The 19,663-nt window shown below is 36.5% G+C and overlaps 3 protein-coding genes across 6 annotated transcripts in view; 2 read left to right on the top strand and 1 right to left on the bottom strand.

Moving 5' to 3' along the window:
* Positions 1-8,053, top strand: part of LOC124176759 (proton-coupled amino acid transporter-like protein CG1139) — a 40,215-nt gene extending 32,162 nt beyond the window's left edge. For both annotated transcript variants that reach the window (XM_046558417.1, XM_046558418.1), the window contains 4 exons: positions 1,956-2,040; positions 2,801-3,073; positions 3,404-3,755; positions 4,621-8,053. In XM_046558417.1, the coding sequence (XP_046414373.1) occupies positions 1,956-2,040; positions 2,801-3,073; positions 3,404-3,755; positions 4,621-4,883 (973 nt within the window). In that variant the 3' untranslated portion in view covers positions 4,884-8,053. The remainder of the gene's footprint in view (positions 1-1,955; positions 2,041-2,800; positions 3,074-3,403; positions 3,756-4,620) is intronic.
* On the top strand, positions 7,059-18,925 carry LOC124176760 (proton-coupled amino acid transporter-like protein CG1139). 3 transcript variants are annotated; one of them, XM_046558420.1, is made up of 9 exons: positions 7,059-7,185; positions 13,793-13,864; positions 14,153-14,272; positions 14,389-14,661; positions 14,836-14,920; positions 15,029-15,301; positions 15,410-15,588; positions 15,682-15,851; positions 16,604-18,925. In XM_046558420.1, the coding sequence occupies exons 2-9, from the start codon at positions 13,803-13,805 to the stop codon at positions 16,888-16,890; spliced, it is 1,449 nt and encodes a 482-aa protein (XP_046414376.1). In that variant the 5' UTR covers positions 7,059-7,185; positions 13,793-13,802; the 3' UTR covers positions 16,891-18,925. The 3 variants fall into 3 exon arrangements, with proteins under 3 accessions (XP_046414376.1, XP_046414375.1, XP_046414378.1); XM_046558419.1 differs by lacking the exon at positions 7,059-7,185 and adding an exon at positions 10,793-10,989; XM_046558422.1 differs by lacking the exons at positions 7,059-7,185; positions 13,793-13,864 and adding an exon at positions 13,930-14,046.
* Positions 17,740-19,663, bottom strand: part of LOC124176761 (nocturnin) — a 40,545-nt gene continuing 38,621 nt past the window's right edge. Inside the window, exon 6 of the mRNA XM_046558428.1 lies at positions 17,740-17,948. Within this exon, the coding sequence (XP_046414384.1) occupies positions 17,939-17,948 (10 nt within the window). The 3' untranslated portion in view covers positions 17,740-17,938. The remainder of the gene's footprint in view (positions 17,949-19,663) is intronic.

Genomic DNA, 19,663 nt, shown 5'->3' with positions numbered 1-19,663 from the left:
TTTCACCCTGATATCATTACAAACTAACAATCATTCTATCGACTATAAGATACACAGGCGTTTAATAAATTTCGGATTTCACCTGAATAGTTACAAAAAAAAAAAAAAAAAAGCTGAAGTGTACGGATATCGAAGTGATTTTATCGACGCTTACATTTTCTAAAACAGGTTTTATTTTTTTGACAAAACAGTCAATTAATCGCGACGTGGCTTTCAACATGGAAAAAGTTGAACTTTGCTTGTATTTAAAGGGAAGTCCGTACGTAACGTTTTGACCTGGATCTGACCTTTGACCTCTCGGAATTAGGCCAGCGATTTTTTATACGATTATTCTCATTTCGAAAGGCGCAAAGTTTTTTTTTTTTTTTTTTAAAGATTTTTTTGTCGACTCGATTTGAATTTTTTACAATTTTTTTGAAACGACTTCATCGATCGATACAATTTAAAAATCTGAAAAAGTTTCTAACAATCGCAATGGTCTTTCGCCTGAGATTGTTTTTCTTCTTTATTTTGCCGATAGGCAAAATTGTAACCGGTCAAATGGTTCCGGAAAATTTTTAAAATCCGGTGCGAGTTACGAAAATGTTTCAGCAACCATTCATGGCAAAATGACTCCCGCTTCTAATTTTTTTAACGTTTTTTTTTCGGGAAAAGGTTGAAAACTATAACAAGGAAGAATTTCACCACTCCGGGTCTAGGCTTGCAAATTTTGTTGACACACGATTTTTCAGAATTTTTTCCGATTTTTAGGCTTAACCAAGCAATAAAATCGTTTGAAAAAATTTTAGAAAATTCAAATCTAATGAAAAAAATGTAAAACAAAAACGGAGTACCTTGCAAAGTGGGAACAATCATATAAAAAATCGAGAGGTCAAGGGTTAGGCCCAGGTCGAAATTGTACATATGAAATGCTCCATAAACAGTCGTAAGAGAAAAAGTGAGAAATGTGCTTTTAGAAATTGATTTGAAAGTCGCAGTTCGAGTTCTTGTAGAACGATAAAAATTTCAAAAATTTCATCCTTCGATGCAGTCAATTTTTTTTTATACACCTACCTACGTGGAGTTAAAAAATAGTCGACGCCTCTTTGGTGGCAGATAAATGCGAAATAGGCGAGATTCGAAGCGACTATTTCGATTCGCAGAGGGTTTAAAATAAACGTCGACGTATTCTGTATACGTAACAAACGCCGCTTGGGACGTGCAAATTTTTATTACCCATAGAGACGCACGCGTGTCTTTTCATTGTGTATCATACGTATTATTACGCGAGAAAAAATGTCGTTCAATCTCCGTCATACGTAGCAATTATATACTATGTACGAGATATCGAGGAACAAAAAATATTCCTCTTTCATTTTTCTCTCGGAGATCCAGTGCAGGAAACGACTGTTGTCATAATATTTGCTTGACGATGTTTGCATTATGCTTAAATACTCTCGAACGACACGTCGTATGTAACTGCGTATTATATTTCGCCTCTGTAAAGTACCTTAAGTATATAACGGCTTAGCGAAGCTTTGGGAACATCGTTTATAAAATGTATCTTTTGTATATGATACATATGTGATAACGTTTCCATCCGTTTCAACGATTCGATGGAGTCAAGTTTTCGACGAATTTTTCGTCGAGATTCCATTTCTTCTTCTTCTTTTTTTTTTTTTTTTGTTTTTTATCTATCCTTTGGACGTCGTTATTAGAAGAGTTTACAGTTTTACGATTCGACCGAATTATACTCGAGATATTCATCTTGGCGTTGTAAAACAAAGCCACATTGCTAAGCATTGTTCTAAAAGCGTACACGGAATTTCCTCACGTCTGATACACTGTTTGGATGATAATAATGACGATTTGAAACCACGAATTGGAATAAAAATGGAGAAAAAAACTAACAAAAATTAAAAAAAAAAAAAAAAAATCGTTACCCTGATTATATTTATTCTTGTTTTCTACGATAGGCACGTAATCAACGTATTTTTGTTGATATATCAGCTGGGATGCTGCTGCGTCTACGTGGTTTTCATCGCTGAGAATATTAAATCTGTGAGTATACCTAATTATGTATATTACACCTACGGTTTCCTCTCTACATCACACTTTATACGGATGCAAGTTTATTTACGCGAATAAAATTAGTCAGATTCTAAAGCAGCTCTATAAATTTGGCAATACGCCAAATAATTTATTCCTTCGGGCTTTTTTATCTTTTATATCAGGAAATTTTTACACCATTACTCGTTTTCGGCTAGTCGCTCGTTCGTATTATTTGTCGGTCAAGGACGCTCTATAAATTTGGCACGGCGGAAAGACAAAAAAAAAAAAAAAAAAACAACAATCACCGCAAACGGTAAATTACTTGAATATTACTTTATTCAATAACAAGATACATGTGGCTATTAATTAGGCTACGACCAATGCGAATATAAGTCTTCTACAGTTCAGAGTCGTACATTTTTCCACCTGAAGTTGGGGAATCCGCGCCACCTGGTGACGAAAATTTTCAACCTCGTCGTATATAATTACAACGGTCGTTTCGCATCGTATTTTTCACTCGACGTCGAATCAACGTAACAAAATGAAAACTCGATAGCTTGCAAAAAATTTGTCCGTGTCTTTGCGTTTGTAGAATTAAACTAAAACGATCAGCTGATTACTCGATGCGACGCCATGTTGCATCTGTTCGCTAACTCAGCAGAATTCGACGGAAAAATATCGTTACGTCCAACTGTCATTGGTGTATTTATTAGTTCATCGGGATAATTGTAAGCTTGTAATTGTAAATTTCAACGTGAAATATTTACAGGCTTTGGAGGGTCACGTTATGGAAATCGACACGAGGTGGTACATGCTGATGCTGCTGCTGCCGCTGATCCTGATAAACTGGGTTAGAAATCTGAAGTACCTGGTGCCATTCTCGACCGTTGCAAACGGCATAACCTTCGCCAGCTTCGGTATAATCCTCTACTACCTGTTCAGGGAACCTTTGGATTTTGAGGGTCGAGCACCGGTTGGAGACGTTCAAAACTTTCCCCTATTTTTCGGCACGGTTTTATTCGCCCTCGAAGCGATCGGTGTGGTAAGAATTATTTTTCAATCGATAACAGTAATTGGATAAAATCAGAGTTGTCAAAAATTGATACTGAAATCGCATATAAGAGAAAACAAAAACGCTCTCCAACGATTGATAAAAAACAATTGTACTATTTTCTTTCCCTCTCTCTCTCTCTTTCTCTTTTTTTCTTTTTCCTTATGTTTTTTCATTTCTTTTGTTAGTTAGTTTGTCAGTAGTCCTGAGAATTCTCTGTAGCTTTCTTGTACTTGTCCAGCATTGTCACGGACGTGATAAATTAACTAATCTAATCCAACTAATCTCTCTTGCAAAAAAAAAAAAAAAAAAAAAAAATAGATTCTTCCCCTGGAGAACGAAATGAAGACGCCAAAATCGTTCGGGAGTCCCTGCGGTGTTTTAAATGTGGGAATGATCACCGTGATATTCCTCTATCTGGGGATGGGATTCTTCGGTTACATCCGATACGCAGACCTCATCAAGGGCAGCATCACCCTCAATCTTCCCGACGAAACACCCGCCAAAGTTGCCCAGGTACTTTTGGCCCTTGCCATATACGTGACGCACGCTCTTCAGTGTTACGTTGCCGTCGACATCACGTGGAGCGATTACCTGGGTCCCGTTCTTGAAAAGAATTCCCACAGGCTATTTTGGGAATACGTTATGAGGACATGCCTCGTCGTTGTCACCTGTGAGTACATTATCCTGAATTTAATTAAAGTTTTCAATCGATTTGATTCATTTTTTTTTTTTTTTTTTTTTTTTTTTCCTCCACGACCCTTGACATTTTCTCGTCTGAAATTTTAAAAACGTTCGCTCATCTTAGCGAATCCGATAATGTGCAAAAAACTCTTTAGACATTTTAGCCTCAGAGTTATATTTTGCACGTTACCGCAACCAATCCTTTAAAAGTGCAGATGAAGAAATCTTTTGTCAAATACATTCAAGCTATTTGCAATGTTTTTCACAATACCCGTGTCTAAATTTCACCATTTTTTATGCTACGTGCAAAAAATTTCCTCGCAGATTCATTGACTAAAAGAAAAAAAAAACCACAAACAAACAAAAAATCGATTCGTTTCAAATTTTCGAATTTTCTGTCGACCCTTTTTACGTACAGAATATCTCAATTTCAAACTGAGGAGAGAAAGGTTTTCAAAACCGAGTCATCGAACTTCTTTGAACTTTAAGTCGAATCTAGCCAATGTAACGGATCGAATTAAATTCGTGTTTTTATTTTTTTTTTATTTTTTACAGTTTAGAATTGTGCTTACAGACAAACGAAAGAAATCCGTCGATTACAGATATGTGAGGAAATTTGCAAAAATATTTGTCGAGGAATCGTCACAACGATTTGTTTCTTTTTTTTTCCGACAAGTTTTAAGTCGGAAAGCAATTTTTTTTTTTCGTATATCTTGCCAATGTTTGTTTTTTTTTTTTTGGCGCAAAGCGTCAGTGTTAAATATTCCGATGATAATATGATGTATAATCGTCGACCGTTTTTTTTAATGTATTTGTAATTTTTACATATTTTTTTCTCAATTCCCAATCCGCAGTTCTCTTCGCGGTTGCAATTCCGAAACTGGAGTATTTCATATCGCTGATCGGTGCCCTCTCCTTATCGGGACTTGGCCTCGCATTTCCGGCGATAATCTACACCTGCACATTCTGGAACGTAACGAATCGCACCGAGAAGATCATAATGATAGCGAAAAATTCGGCAGTCGTCGCATTTGGTTTTCTCGGCCTGATCGCCGGGACTTACACGAGTCTTTTGCAGATTATAAATTACTTCAAGTCCATGGATGTGTCGCCTTGAGGTATAGTTACGGTGGGAAGAGAAAATTCTCTGTTAGGAATATTTGTGAGAACGAGCTTTCGTCGAGCGTCGTCGATATTTTTTCGGAGATATTCGAAAGCTCGTCCGAATCGTGAAGTTGTCACTTTTTCATTTAGAGAGAGAGAGAGAGAGAGAGAGAGAGAGAAAGAGAGAATGAGAACTGAGAAAATTGAGCCTCGTGAATTTCATTATCTATCTTGACTCAACAATCGGATAGAAATGTTTTATACTATCGTAAATATGAAGAGCTTTGGTTTGAAATTTTTTACAGAATTTATTTAAATCAAAGTGCGCGAAAATTTTTCAACTTTCGTCTCGTTTACGTCGTCTGCGGTTGTAAAAAATCGAAAAAATCTTACTGTATCATGTAAATAGATAGTATGGGTTGAAATTTTACACAGTATCGGGGATATTTCGAAATATTTCATAAAACGTACGGAAATTTGAATGTTTTAAAAATTGAGTTTGGTGTTTTGCCTGAAAACTGTATAGTATTTAACAGAAATGTCTCTTCCATTAACGGGCGATCTATTCGTTACTCGAAATCCGTGAGTAAAAAAAATTAAAAAAGGTTATCGTTGTTAGATCAAAAAAAAAAAAAAAAAAAAAATAATAAATTTAACTCCTGCCAAAATAAACATCGAATTTTTGTCTCGTTTTGAATTTATGAAACGTCTTCGTTCTTTGAATTCGAGCGACGCAAAGTGATAAACGAGAATAAAAAAAAAAAAAAACAAATACATAATATAATATATACACACACATACATATGTTTAAATATATTAAATTATATAATAACAATGATAATAAGAACAACGAATGAAACAACATCGTCATGAACTTGTAATCGTTGATGCATAACGCCGATTAGTATACGGTTAAAGAAAGTGGCGGTATTATACGCATGTAGAAAAGTATTAATATCAATAATCAATCACGCAAGTTCCTAATTCAAAGTTATCGCTAGCGATGATGAATTCATACCATTGAGATATACGTTGCGTATAAATGGTGTCGATATACAACCAGCGACATTTTGCAAATCACACATTCTGTGCAGAATTTAGCGCTAAAAATTCCGTGAAACTATAATATTATTATTACTATTATTGTACTACATTGAATATGCACTGAAGAAAAAAAATAATCGAACAAAAGATAATATTTATTTCAATAATACGTAGCAGACGATACAACGATTCAAAAAAATAAAAAGTTTTAAAAAAATTTTATACCAAACGAACTTTTCTTGCCGGAAGTACATAACCATTGAAAACAATCAAATACCTGCCAAGTTGTATTTGAATAAATATTTTCTTGGTATTCGACAATTTTTTTTCTCATTTTTTCTCTTCTTTTAATGTGCGCAAAAATTTTCCTCCCACAGCGAAAGCGATAACGTATGAATATATATATATAGTAAAGGTTGTGATTATTTACATTAACGTGTCCGATTTAGCATATATAAATGCGATATTACATACGCACACTTTGTTGCATGCATATAACATGTTCACACCTAAAAACACACATACATATACGATACGCATCATTTACGATATATATCAAGGTAAAAGATATTTATTTTCGATACAATATTAACAGAGTTACGAATCCTACGAGGAAAAAAAAAAAAAAAAAAAGAAACGACGCATCGGAAGACATTAAAACTAATCATTAACACTAAAACAAATCAGACGATTAGTTCCTGTTTAGAAATTTTTTTTTTTCTTCCATTCTTATCCCAAGTGGTGAAAGTAAAGTAAATTGATAGACGGCCAACGGAGAAAAAAAAACGTACACATACCTGATAATATCCAATAGCATTATCATTACTCATGAAAATATGCAGAGCTTAAAAATTAATCGCAGTACGCAATTCGTTTATTTTATTTTATTTATTTTTTTTTGTTTTTGTCAAAATTACAGCGAGAATATTTGAAACAAAATTGAAGCAATTTTGATACATCGAGGCGAAAAGTATAACGATTGGATTTTTTTTTTTACCTGGAAATATATGTAAAATTTGCGTCTACGCTATCGGCGGTATTTCGGCATGAAATTCTTGACGGTTTCGCAAGCTCACCGTCAGGTGTCAATAGAATCGTTGAGGCGGGCATATGGATCGGGGTAAAACGGAGTTAGACGCTATTCTAGGTATTCTGGTGACAGTGCGACACGCGGTGCACCGAAAATCCCGTATCACCTGTCTAACAAATTGATTTCGCGTTATGCGGGGGTGACATTTCGTAAATTTAATACACAGCTCAAGTTTCCCGGGGTGAGTGAAGCTTTTCTTTATTTAAATTTACATTTTAGTCTCGTTTCCTTCGCTCGTTTGTTTTCTTTTTTTTTTTTTAAATTTGATTTTTTATTTTTTATTTATTTTTTTTTTTCTTCACTTCAACCGTACCCCGCTTAATTAAGCTTGAATTTACTATACGCTTGTAGAGATTTTGTTAACAGATACGCGGGTTTGTTCGATAAAATTAACGAGAGTTTTCCTAAAAATAGAGAGGGTGAAGAAATATGAAAGAACGAATTTTTCGCCATATGATAATAAATCGATAAATAAATAATTAAAGCGCGAAAATATTGTCTGTGTCGAATTCGCGGGTCGAATAGTTATGCGATGGTGCTTTACAGTCATTTTAGTAATAAATATATATACACACATGTTTCATCTAACAAATAAATATATGTATATATACATACACCTATGCTTAGAACCATACATATATATATATATGTGTACAGTTTCGATTTGAATTTTCACCAGCACGGAATTCCGCGGTGGATATTTTACAAAGAATGTTGATTTTTTTTTTTTTTTTTTTTCCCTCTCTCTCGCACGTGGCGAGCGAATGAAAAACAATGAAAATTTTCGAAATATTTCGACGAATATTAATATCGATATTGTGCATTCGGAAAATTTGACAGTCTGAGAAAGAAATTGAAATTGGTTAAAAATTATTTTTATAATAATGACGCGACGTTTGAAGCTCCAAAAATGAACCTAGTCCCTTACCAAGCCGCAAAGACTTGTCTAGAAAACAAAAACATTAAAAAAAAAAAAATAAGAAGAAGAAACTGTTTTTACGCATTGATTGTCTTAGCGCAAATAATTCCCGGTGCAAGTAGTTTATGTACGCTCGTATTATAACAAATAAGATATAAACTCACGTCGGTTGACCGATGTGTTTGTTATTGTTATTTTTTTCAAAAATTATTATTATTATTATTATTATTATTATTATTATTATTATTATTATTATTATTATTATTATTATTATTATTATTATTATTATTATTATTATTATTATTATTAAAATATATTGTTTGTAAAGAAATTTACTGCATCGGTATCTATGTATATATAATATTGTACAGCAAAAATTCTCAACTGGGGAAATAAAAAATTTTTATAACCGGTTACAGTTACAGAATCTACGATTTATAAACATACGATGAATAAATTTAGAATAGATGCCTAGATATTGCAGGATATATACATATATACATATACATGATACAGATACAGATGTTATATCCATATTATAGTATGTATGCATAATTAATTAAGATAGGGTGTAGGAAAACTTTCCTTTGATATTCAATCGGGGAAAACAACATCCGATAAGACTTTAGATTGTTATTATTTTTATTATACGTAAATTAGAGAATGGCAGTCTGTAAATAGTTGCAAAAAACGAAAAAAAAACACACGCACACAAAAAAAAAAAATTAAAAACAAGTCAACAAGTCGCCATCGTGAGAAAGGTGTCGAATGATCTATGATTGCGCGATTGAATTATTAAGTAAATTAATGTAAATAGTTCGTAACGATAACTCCGGAAAATATGTGTTGAAGAAAAGAAGAGACTAAACGATATCGAGAACAAAAAAATAATTCAAATTTGTAAGAAATAGAACGTTTATCTACCGTAATCATACAAATTACGTTAATCATTTATAATACGGATACAGAGTTCGAGCTATGTTTCTAAATTTGTTCAAATTTTGCACGACTAATTTTTCTCGTTTAATAACTCACACAAATACACACATAGAACCATGTTACATAAATTGCAATAGCTAAAATTAATTTTCAATCGATTTTGTTATTTTAAAAGTACACTATATACACACGTACACATATACTTGATTTTACCACAAGCGAAAATGTAAATAAGAGCGACGGATGTCTTTGTTATAAGAATACTTCTCGTATAGTAATAACAATGAAAATAATATTAATTATGACAGCGGGAAAAAAAAAGAAAGAAAAATGACAAAAAATAAAAAGAAAATTAAAACACAGATTACGTTTCATTCATTTCAATACATCTACAAATATATAATCAGTTACGGTGTTTTTTTTTTTTCTGTTCCAACTTAAAAATATCCTAATTTTTTCAAACGGACCAAGGCAAGTGTAAAATCGCGTGCAATCCCGCAGCGTATGAACTCCGTAGTTTCGGGTCATGCACTTTTGCAGATGACGTCATTGGGGCCGATCGATGCTCCTGCACCGGCCGCGGATTTAACCGTTGATTCAATTTTAGGTCAGTCTTTTTTTTTTTTTTTTTTACTTCCATAGCTCAATTTACACTCCATACATTACGATTTGTGGAAAATATTAACAGTTTCGATTCGTTGACAGTTTTATCGAATTCGCGATAAAATAACTTTAGCACGAATTTCCGAAAATCATAACACACACAACATTGCAGATACGAAATGTTTCGTACTGGGATACTTCTGTTTGAGTATTATTTCTTACCTGGATATTTGCGTTACAGTTGCTTTTCCCGCATTATTTTTTCGCGAGTTCAACAGACACGCAGCCTTCAATTTTAACTCCGTACGATCTGCGTACGTATACAGTATACGATAATTTGCTTAATGAGAATATCTTGGCGTAGTAATCGTCGTTGTCAGCTTACGTATGCCATTAACGAATGAAAATCTCTAGCTCCACCAACGCTTGCTCAATAATTTGCGAAACGAATTGGCAGCATGATCGGCTACGATACACGACTACTCCTGCATTCTGCAATTGCATTAACTCGTACTGACGCAGTTATGTCAGACTCATTGTCAGTTATAACCTATGGCGCAATAATCGAACTATACTTTCCGACTCTCTATATGTTTACGAATATAACGTACTCCTGGCATTCCTCCTCAATTACTTCTACAATTGTTTCGTTTATTTTCTCGTGCCTCGATAGATCGACGAAAGTTGACGGATTGAATTCAAGACCTGAGACAGCAAGCCAACGATTATCTGTTTGTTAAAAAACCTCCCTTGCGTATTATTTGGTACGAGGGACGTGACTTGTAGCAATCGGCACTACTTCCGGTAACCGAAAAAACGCTCGTTGAAATCGGCTCGTTAATTCGTTGCAAATTTCTTGCGAACGTAGAATCGATTAAAGAATTACAAAGAGCCGGTGATCAATCAGCTTTATCAACCCTAAAACGGTGACATATTTTACTTTCTTTTTTTTTTTAATTTAAGGGTCCAGCATCGTCTCGTTTTCTTAGTTTTTAAACGAGGAATCACGTGGGACAAAAATCTTTTTCCACAAGTTCGAAAAAAAGTGGTGAAAAAAATTAATGCGTGTCGAGTCAAAAAAAATGACGCTGCGGGTAACTTAAATTCCAATCGAGTATTTTTTCGCCCCCATCCGGAACCGTTCTAGGGTTAAATTCGGAGCAAGCTTCGTATATCGGTGAGAAGATTTCTGAAAGGAATCGACAGCGACGACGAGGAGAATTCCTCGGAAAAATTTACTTGGAAGCGTCACTGGACCACGTGATTATAAATATAATAGAACAGTTGGTCGAGGCTGCTGCAGTGCTCAGAGATGAGATAATAAAATGTCGTGATTGCGTTGCGCCCTGTGGCTGCAGACAGTCGAGAGAAATCGCTCATCGCGGTAGCATTATATTCGCAACTTGGCATACGTGAAAAGTTTTGACAAAGCACCTTGGTTTTTCACCGAGGTGTTTGGGTTAAACGCGATTCAGGGACGCCGAGGATATTTCGATAGGTACAACACTGACGAACGGTGACCAGGTAAGTCCTTGATTTCGCATCGCGCGCGAAAATGTGTGACTCGAGTCGATCGAGTTAATTAAATGTCAAGATGAAAGAAAAAACGAAACAGAAAATCAAAAGCCCGTAGTCGCCTTGCATAATATTTACTCGTTTGTCGTTAGAAGTGTGTAAATATAGTTAGCCAAATTTGAACGTGAATAAATTGTTTTTCCCATCGTTGGTATTGAACTTTTTTTCTTCTTTTTTTTCTTTCTCATCGTCGACGAGACCGGAAAAACCTGAAATAACGACGAAGAACGAAGCTACGGAAGAGAATCTAAAAATCATATATAATTGTATATGTATGCGGAATAGAAACGACGATCATTTTTTTAACGTCAATGAATTCGGTCGAAAAATGTTAATCAAATACGTTTGAAATTTATATATAATATTTTCGTGCACGTATATCCGGAAGTTTCAGACGCGATTTCCGGCTTTCGATCAAGTATCGGCCCGGCAAGTTTTCCCTGCCGTCGGTTAATGCCGTAATCGAAATTGTAATTTGAACTTCCTGGTCGCAGCTGGAGATGCGGAGGGTATGCAGCTAGAGCCCAACGATACAATTGTAACCGCCGTCGAGTTATATTTAGATCGGCACTGATTTTGCACTCTGCGAAGGAACTGCATCATGAGTTACCGCTCTTGGACCAACGGGAAACGTATAATTAAAGCTTGGAAAGTGCGAATATATTTGCGCGAGAAATAAATGAATAATAGTAAATGCAAAAATTTGTAGACATTTTATTCGGTCAATTTAAATTTCGGTTTAAAATTGTGCACGTCAAAACCGAGACTATTATGCTTGGTTTTTAACTGTGGGAATTATTTTTGGAAATTTGAATACCAATCGGTACGAGATGTTTGATGACACAGGTCTGCTAAGAAATTTTTTTTTTTTTTTTTTTTCAGCTGCATGGCATGTTTTTGGTAAATATTACGTTTTCGAGTGTGCCGAATCCAAAAATCACTTCCATTACCCTCCATCACGTAAAGTATTTTTGCAAAATACAATGTGTTTGCATAAAAATAAAGTATAAGAATGATGAAAAAAAAAAACGAACACCATTTCATTACAATGAATTAAACAATATTTCTTATGAAATGAAACAAACAATTTCTTGGTCAAATGTACTTAATATTCCATTTCTGCTTCTCTTTTATACTTCTCCGAACACGCTTCCGCTTTCCATTTTCTGTTTCCCTGTTTATATTTATTCTTGAGACTGGATCCAATACCTACATATTAAATGAAATCACTCTAAATGAAATTACAAACACGAGTTCAATAAAAAATCTAACGCGGTGGAATTATTTTAATTTTTTTCCCGGTTTCAGTGAGTAAAACTCGTGCAGTTTTTTGGTTGCAGACCTGTGCAATTCTTTGGTTTTTACAAGTTTGAGCAAGCTATTGGTATTGCGGTCGTAACGATTTCGGACACTGGATCTAAATATACGAGTGAATGCCGAAATTCCTGATTTATCGCCTCGTGCACTGACCTACAAGAGGAATTGAGATGCCCGTTGTTTCTTCGTCTCGTCCCCTGCAGAACTTTTACATAATAACAAAGTTAGGATTTTCTAGATCGGACAGAACGCGAATGTTCACGTCGTTCAAATCCATTCCACATTCCTCCGAAATTATTTAGGTAAACCAAAACCAATTCAGCTGTAATTATTTTTGAAGTGTTTTTTTTTTTTTGATGCCTTGTGACTTTAACATGCGATTAGCGTTATTGACGCGTTGTTAAAGCCAAAAATCGTGACTGGGCAAAGCTGCATATGGGTCTAAATTGAAACGAAATTACCGTGTCGAAACATCGTTTCTGATGACCGAGGTATTATAATCGTAATTCGTACACACGTTATCCTTTTATGTAACTCGCACCCACGCTCGTGAATATTGGCTCGCGAGAGTTGTTACTTGTCTTCGAGTTATCTGGGTTGAGTATTTATTGAGTAATTACCTAGCACAACCCGAGGTTTAATTTTGTTTCCCAAGTGGAACGAAGCAAAACTCAGTGTCATAAACTTTGACGGTGTGTTAAGTGAAAATCGAATACGACTCGGCCATTAAATTTATTCTTATAGTGGACGAAAATAAGGGTTGGCGAACGTGGTCGCAAGGATTTACTCCGTCTTTGATCAACTCGGTAAATGGTAGCATCGAGCGTCTTGAGGGTAGCAGAAAGCAGTTTTTTCACGTACGAAACATAAGCAAGGAATACATTATTTGTGTCGTACAGATACAGTTGACTGCATTTGACCCCAATGTACCGATTAAGCCAATCAGTTAATATGCAGAATGCGCCAAGGCTTTAATATATGCATTGCGGATTTTGATTAGGTAATTTAAATCCGCTCCAATAACCAGCGAATCCTAATTCTTCTGATTGGCAATTGATACTTGATCGGGATGAATATTTGTTTTTGCAAATACACAGAACGCACCGAGCAAAGCATGAATGGACTCGACGTCATTGCTCGCGCTTCTGGGTTACTCGCAATCTATGCAATCGGTGACATGATTAATAAGCGTGACGTGAGCGAAGATGCAGATGCATCCTCCGCAATGCTCCGGATGCATCGCATCGTCAACTCGCGTTCCTGAAGAAGATCTATTCTGATCCAAAAAAAGCTTTGGCACTTTCGGAAGTAAAATATCGAGAAAACCACACACCACAACAAATCAAATACCTTCCGACATGACAAATTTTTCACTATATTTATCGTACGACTTGTGCACATCGATCATTGGTCGACGACCTCGTTTCTGTTCCAGAAACGTCACCATGGAAGAAAAGAATGGGGAAACTATCAACATGCAGTTGATGGCTGGGCAGAGCTCCTTCAAGTGAGTTCTGATTTCAGAGACGGTTAAAGCTAAGCGAATTTCAAAATAGACAGACTATCATTTCACCTTGCCACTCGGTCAAAGTGTGTCGAACACGTCGATCGTTGGGATGTGCGCGCGGATTATAATATCTTAGCAGTGATTTGTAATGGGATACACTGACAGCTCTTATATGACAACGAGTGCGTTCTCGTCCCGTTAATTTAATACCACAAGGAAAACATCGGACTAGAATCCGTTCGACGAGCGCACGTTAGACGAGGTAATAATGGTCTGTAATCATTGCAGTGGGGAAAAACAAACGCCAGATGGGAATTTCCTGAAAAGTGGAGACGGAGGATCGCCAGGATCGGATTCGGATGAATCGTATGATCCGCACAAACATCGGAACAGGCCGAATCCCACCTCGTGAGTATATCGTCATCGAGTTAAAAGCACTTTCGGAGAGAAGAATTGGGTCGAATGGGTTGTACCGCACGGTTAGTAGACCTACGTGAAAGAACTTGAACTTGATCTGGTTTCAGGAACTCCGAGACGTTGATCCATCTGCTGAAGGGCAGCCTGGGGACTGGGATTCTGGCAATGCCGAATGCCTTTTACAACAGTGGTCTGGTCACCGGCGTCATAGCAACGATTCTCATCGGTATTTTATGCACCTACTGCTTGCACGTTCTCGTAAAAGCGCAGTACAAATTGTGCAAAAGAATGAAGGTCCCCATTTTGAGTTATCCGATGAGCATGAAGTACGCTTTGGAACAAGGGCCACGATGGTGTAAAATGTTCGCACCCTCCGCGCCGTGAGTATCTGTAATTCTCTATACGTGGCAGAAAATGTTCACAGCTTTTTTTTTTTTAGCCTTCAAATGCGAATCAACTTGCGGATGTATAAAAATGTTAATATTCCAAAATTATTTTTGAACGTTATTCAGATTTTTTATAGATGTATAAAGTTAGGTAACAACGTCTTTCAGAGGTCTCGTCGATGGGTTTCTAATAGCATATCAACTGGGAATTTGCTGCGTCTACATCGTCTTTGTCGCGGAGAATATAAAGCAGGTAGTTTCCGGAAGCCTTGAGAGAGAAATTTTACTTTTTAACTTGTCTTCAAGCCTCCGTTGAACGCAGTATGCGAAAGCTAATCATTTTTCGACGATCCGTTGCCAGGTAACCGATCAGTATTGGCCTCCAATAGATGCGAAATTGCACATGCTGATTTTGCTCGTACCACTGACATTGATAAACTACATTAGGAACTTGAAAGTGCTTGCGCCATTCTCCTCCCTGGCGAATGTCATCACTTTCGTTGGTCTATCAATGATCCTGTATTACGTTTTTGACGATCTTCCGTCCGTTAGCGAAAGGGAATTGTACGGCTCGTTGAGAAACTTTTCCCTGTACTTTGGTACCACGTTATTTGCCTTGGAAGCTGTCGGAGTGGTGAGTTATTTTCTAACCTCATGACCCTAACTGAAAATCAATTTTCCACCTCGAAATAGTTCATTTACGTGAAAAAAAACCTTGTACCACTTCTTCTGTCACCGATAGATCATAGCTTTGGAAAACAACATGAAGACTCCCCAGAACTTTGGTGGTTACTTTGGCGTACTGAACATCGGGATGACCGTCATCGTGATCTTGTACATTCTGGTCGGAGTTTTCGGTTATATCAAATACGGGGCGGCAGCCGAAGGGAGCATTACTTTGAATCTTCCTAAAGGGGACGTGTATGTCGATGTTTCAAATGCTACGCACTATTCGCACTTGAATCACCATAATCGACCCAATGTTTATTTCTCTTTATCTGTTTCCGCCCACAGGATGGCACAGGCCATAAAAATAATGTTCGCCATCGCGATATTCATAACTTACGCCCTCCAAGGCTACGTGCCCGTTGAGATCATCTGGAACACCTACCTGGATCGTCGTATTCCTAAGAACAAACTTTTCTGGGAGTACGTCCTGAGGACAATCGTCACCATTGCCACCTGTAAGTTGACGCTTTAGGGAGTCAGATGAACATTTTTAACTTCCTGTTTCTTCGACGATAGCTCGAGATCGAGTTACCGGATTTCGATGATTTTTATCTCAATCGACGTGGCTTCTCCAAACTTAGAACTGATTACATTTTGGCACTGATCGGTTCGGTACGTTTTTAATTATTTAAATGACAAAGTTCCAAAAAATCAAATAAAAACGATGATAGTTGAGATGATGAATGGATCTGAATGAAAATTGGTGCCGTGAGGTTTTTTGGGTCGCTAATCACGAATCTAAGGCCAGACTTGCTAAATTAAAATTTGGTGTATTCGATAAGCTAGAAAAAATACTAAAAACATTTGGATTTTGATGAATATTCGCACTTGTCGGTTTGTTGAATAGTTGAACGCAAATCTGAAAATATTCCGATTTTGGCAGAAATTGCTAGCCGAAGGTTTTTTGGATTACCGGTCACGAATGCAAGGTCAGACATCAAAAATTTGTAATGATGAATTTATTAGGCTTCAAAATCGTTAATTACAAATCTAAATCTGTAATTCGAAATGTGAATTGGACATAATTCTTTTTTTCCTTCACGAACTTGGAACCTGCAGCGTGAAAACAGGAAGTTCAAGGGCTGACTCGTGTCCGGTCTAAAACTTCTTGTTACAATGTCACTTGGACATGAAATCATTCGACTTCGAAGCAAGCGAGAGAAACGATTCCTGCATTTCTTAATACAAAATCTTAACCGCTTTTCAGTTATACTGGCGATCGCTGTGCCGCGTCTGGGTCTCTTCATCTCGCTGTTTGGAGCCTTGTGTCTTTCGGCACTAGGACTCGCCTTTCCTGCCATAATCGAGATATGCGTTATGTGGCCCGACATGGGACCCGGCATGTCGTCCTTGATCAAGAACATCTTCCTAATATTATTCGGAATTGTGGGGCTCGTGGTTGGAACCTATGTGAGCCTTGTGGACATCGTGAATTCCTTCGCAGCGCCAGTGAACAGTACAATAATAGCAAATTCGTCAGACTTACATCAATAAGGACTGCAATATGTGCTACTAGTGAAATTAACATCAGTCGCGTTGACTATCGTGACTACGTGTAGCTGCGGTCGACTCTCGATAAATGCCCGCTTTCGGGGCTGTTGGAGAGAAAAATTCTGGCGCTCAGTGGGACGATGTCCACGAAAAGCCACTCTGTAGAATAAACATGTTCCAAGTTTCATTAGCCATTGTTCGTACGGAACTGCCATGGATAGTATCGCGGATTTAGGCGTGTAAAAAAGCGCTTCGGAGATTCTTTATTTGTGAAAATGGCGAAAATTTCGCGTTGAAAATTTTATCATTATGAGATATTTACATCGGCGTCGCTTTTCGAATACGCTACGAAATTATATCGATCATTAGATGTGATATTTATACATTAGAAAAAATTGGTATGGATTGGAAATTCTATGTCGATTAGATGTGTCGATAATAAAATGTTAAAAATTTGCGTGACTTGAAGTGCGTTCAACGTTCTACTGAGGATTCGAAAGTGATAAATTTTGAGAAAAGACTTTTACACCGCTTATATTAACGCTGTAATTTAGACCAAAGTATATACACTATAAAACTCAATGACCAAAGAAACCAAAAGGTATCTGTGTTGAAAATGTTGCGCTGGCGTTTATCACGCAATATGTAACGTAAAGGAAAGTGGCTAAGATTGCGGTGCTATGGTGAAATTTGAAGAATATGAATATGCGTGACCGAAGTTTACTTTGAACTTGACTTAGAGATGAAGTACGCACTTTGCTATTTTCCGTACATCGCACGACTTTCCTTTATGGCTACTATTATATCATATGCATAATTGCATGAATAATGTATATTTTTTTCACGCTGTGCCAATATAACTTTGTTGTTTTTGAGATTGTGTTAAATATTTGCGAAAATTGTTTGTGAGCCTAGATGGCTCAACACATGAAAGTATATGTATAGTATATTAAGTAAATATAATATTCTATATAAGGTGGGATAGTGGAAGCAATGTAAAAATTTAAAGTAGCTGATTGGTTTTTATCTATAATGTAGGAACATGAACAGATCAGAAACGCCTTTTTTAAAATCGAGGGACTTGAACAGTCGGACTGTTGTGAATGAATTTGGATATATCGAAAATTTGCAAATTTGCTGAAAAGACAGCTTATCTGATGACTGTATGCAAAGATACGCTCTCAGTGCAATCGTAGAAGCATGTAGTTATAAAAATATTGATGGCTAAAAGTTATCACGAATGAATCCATCGTGTAGAAAAAGTATTGAAAAACTAGGATATGCACTGGTTACGGCGTGATTAATTTCGTGATTAAATGTAGACTGCCACGATAATTTTTATTGTTCCGGGTTACTCCCGCTACTGTTTATATAAGAATTCAACTTGATAATTGGGTGGCACTTTATTTTTATTCATACGATCAGTTTTCTCACAAACTGAACGTAATAAAAGCGCTTGTTCTTGAGAGTTGAGCATAGCATTAGGGTAGAGGGTGGACACAAACCCAAAGTTTTTTTCTAATAGATTATACAAGAAAGTTGACTAGTTTTAGTACGGTATAGAGATTGTTATCACCATTATACGACTAGACAATAAGAGCTTTAATTAGGTATCAAATTTCTATTGAGAATATATCATTGGTACGAGCCGATCATGTGGTGTTGGTAAACGTGTTTTTATTCCATGTGGTATGTTGACAATTGCTGAATGATGAGTGGACAGAGAAAGCTTTGAAATTTGACTTGAAGAAATATTGTTAGTAATTTTGTTATTACGACATTGGCCTGCTCTACGTATGAGACGATGAATAATTCGTATCTACAATATTGGAACAATAAAATGGTCGATGATAACGAAAAGCCGCAGAATATTGCATATATGATGACTTCGCTGCGCATTTTAGAAGTTCGTCGTTTGAGATACATCACCAAGAAGGAGGTTCTTCAGTATTGGTTGAGCACAAGTGATAATGAGATTGGAATTGTATTGTTACAGAATATTGTTGAATAGTTGACAAAAATGTATTGTTAAAAGGAACGTTTGTTAAGTTTGAGTTACTCTAGCTCATACGATGTAAGTGAGACGTGCACCAGTAATAGGACTATGTTAAGCATTAACAGAAGTGAATGGGAAAAAATATGTACAATTGTTAGTAAATCGCTGCGACGATTATTAAAGGATTGAATTACGACTACTAAGGTCTCTGTCTGACACACAGCTGATTCATTTATGAAATTAAAGCATTTTAATTCCGATTGACTTCTAATGAGATAAGGGCTGATTATTTGAACGATTCAGTCTTCCGTGTTGGTCTAGTCCTGTCGGCTATGCACTTTTTTATTCCTCAAGGCTCGATGACGTCGGGAATGAGTAATGCAGACCAATGCCGAGATAAGAGGGTTGTGACTCGACAGTGACGGAATGATTGAGACAAACTCCTTTGTATTTTTAGCAAAAATTTGACGATTCTGGAAAGTGCTCGAATAAATTATTTGATGCGCTATTCCGACGTAGTTTTGCGAGCGAAATCGAATGAGCACAGTCCCAATGGGCTGCGAGCATCGGATCAAAAGTTACAGCTGAAAAACCATAGATTCGTTTCTGTACTTTCTGCACTGCTCTTGTTTCCTTCGTAAATCCCTTCCCGTTCGTCCTACGACCTTTTCGCAGCGTTTTCTGCAATCCTGAGGGTCCAATATCTCCAAACAGGGCCACACGAATCGATTCTGAGACGCAAAATTTTTTGGAAAAAAAAAAAGTAAGGCTAACCCCTTT

The sequence above is a fragment of the Neodiprion fabricii genome, chromosome 2, assembly GCF_021155785.1.
Source record: "Neodiprion fabricii isolate iyNeoFabr1 chromosome 2, iyNeoFabr1.1, whole genome shotgun sequence".
Classification (NCBI taxonomy): domain Eukaryota; kingdom Metazoa; phylum Arthropoda; class Insecta; order Hymenoptera; family Diprionidae; genus Neodiprion; species Neodiprion fabricii.
This window is presented reverse-complemented; position numbering and strand designations above follow the sequence as displayed.

Excerpts from the sequence above, each read along its gene's own strand:
- LOC124176760 (XM_046558420.1), top strand. The coding sequence starts at position 13,803 with ATGGAAGAAAAGAATGGGGAAACTATCAACATGCAGTTGATGGCTGGG. Across the intron at positions 14,273-14,388 it reads AACAGGCCGAATCCCACCTC|GAACTCCGAGACGTTGATCC; the intron begins GTGAGTATATCG and ends ATCTGGTTTCAG. Across the intron at positions 14,921-15,028 it reads TCGCGGAGAATATAAAGCAG|GTAACCGATCAGTATTGGCC; the intron begins GTAGTTTCCGGA and ends ATCCGTTGCCAG.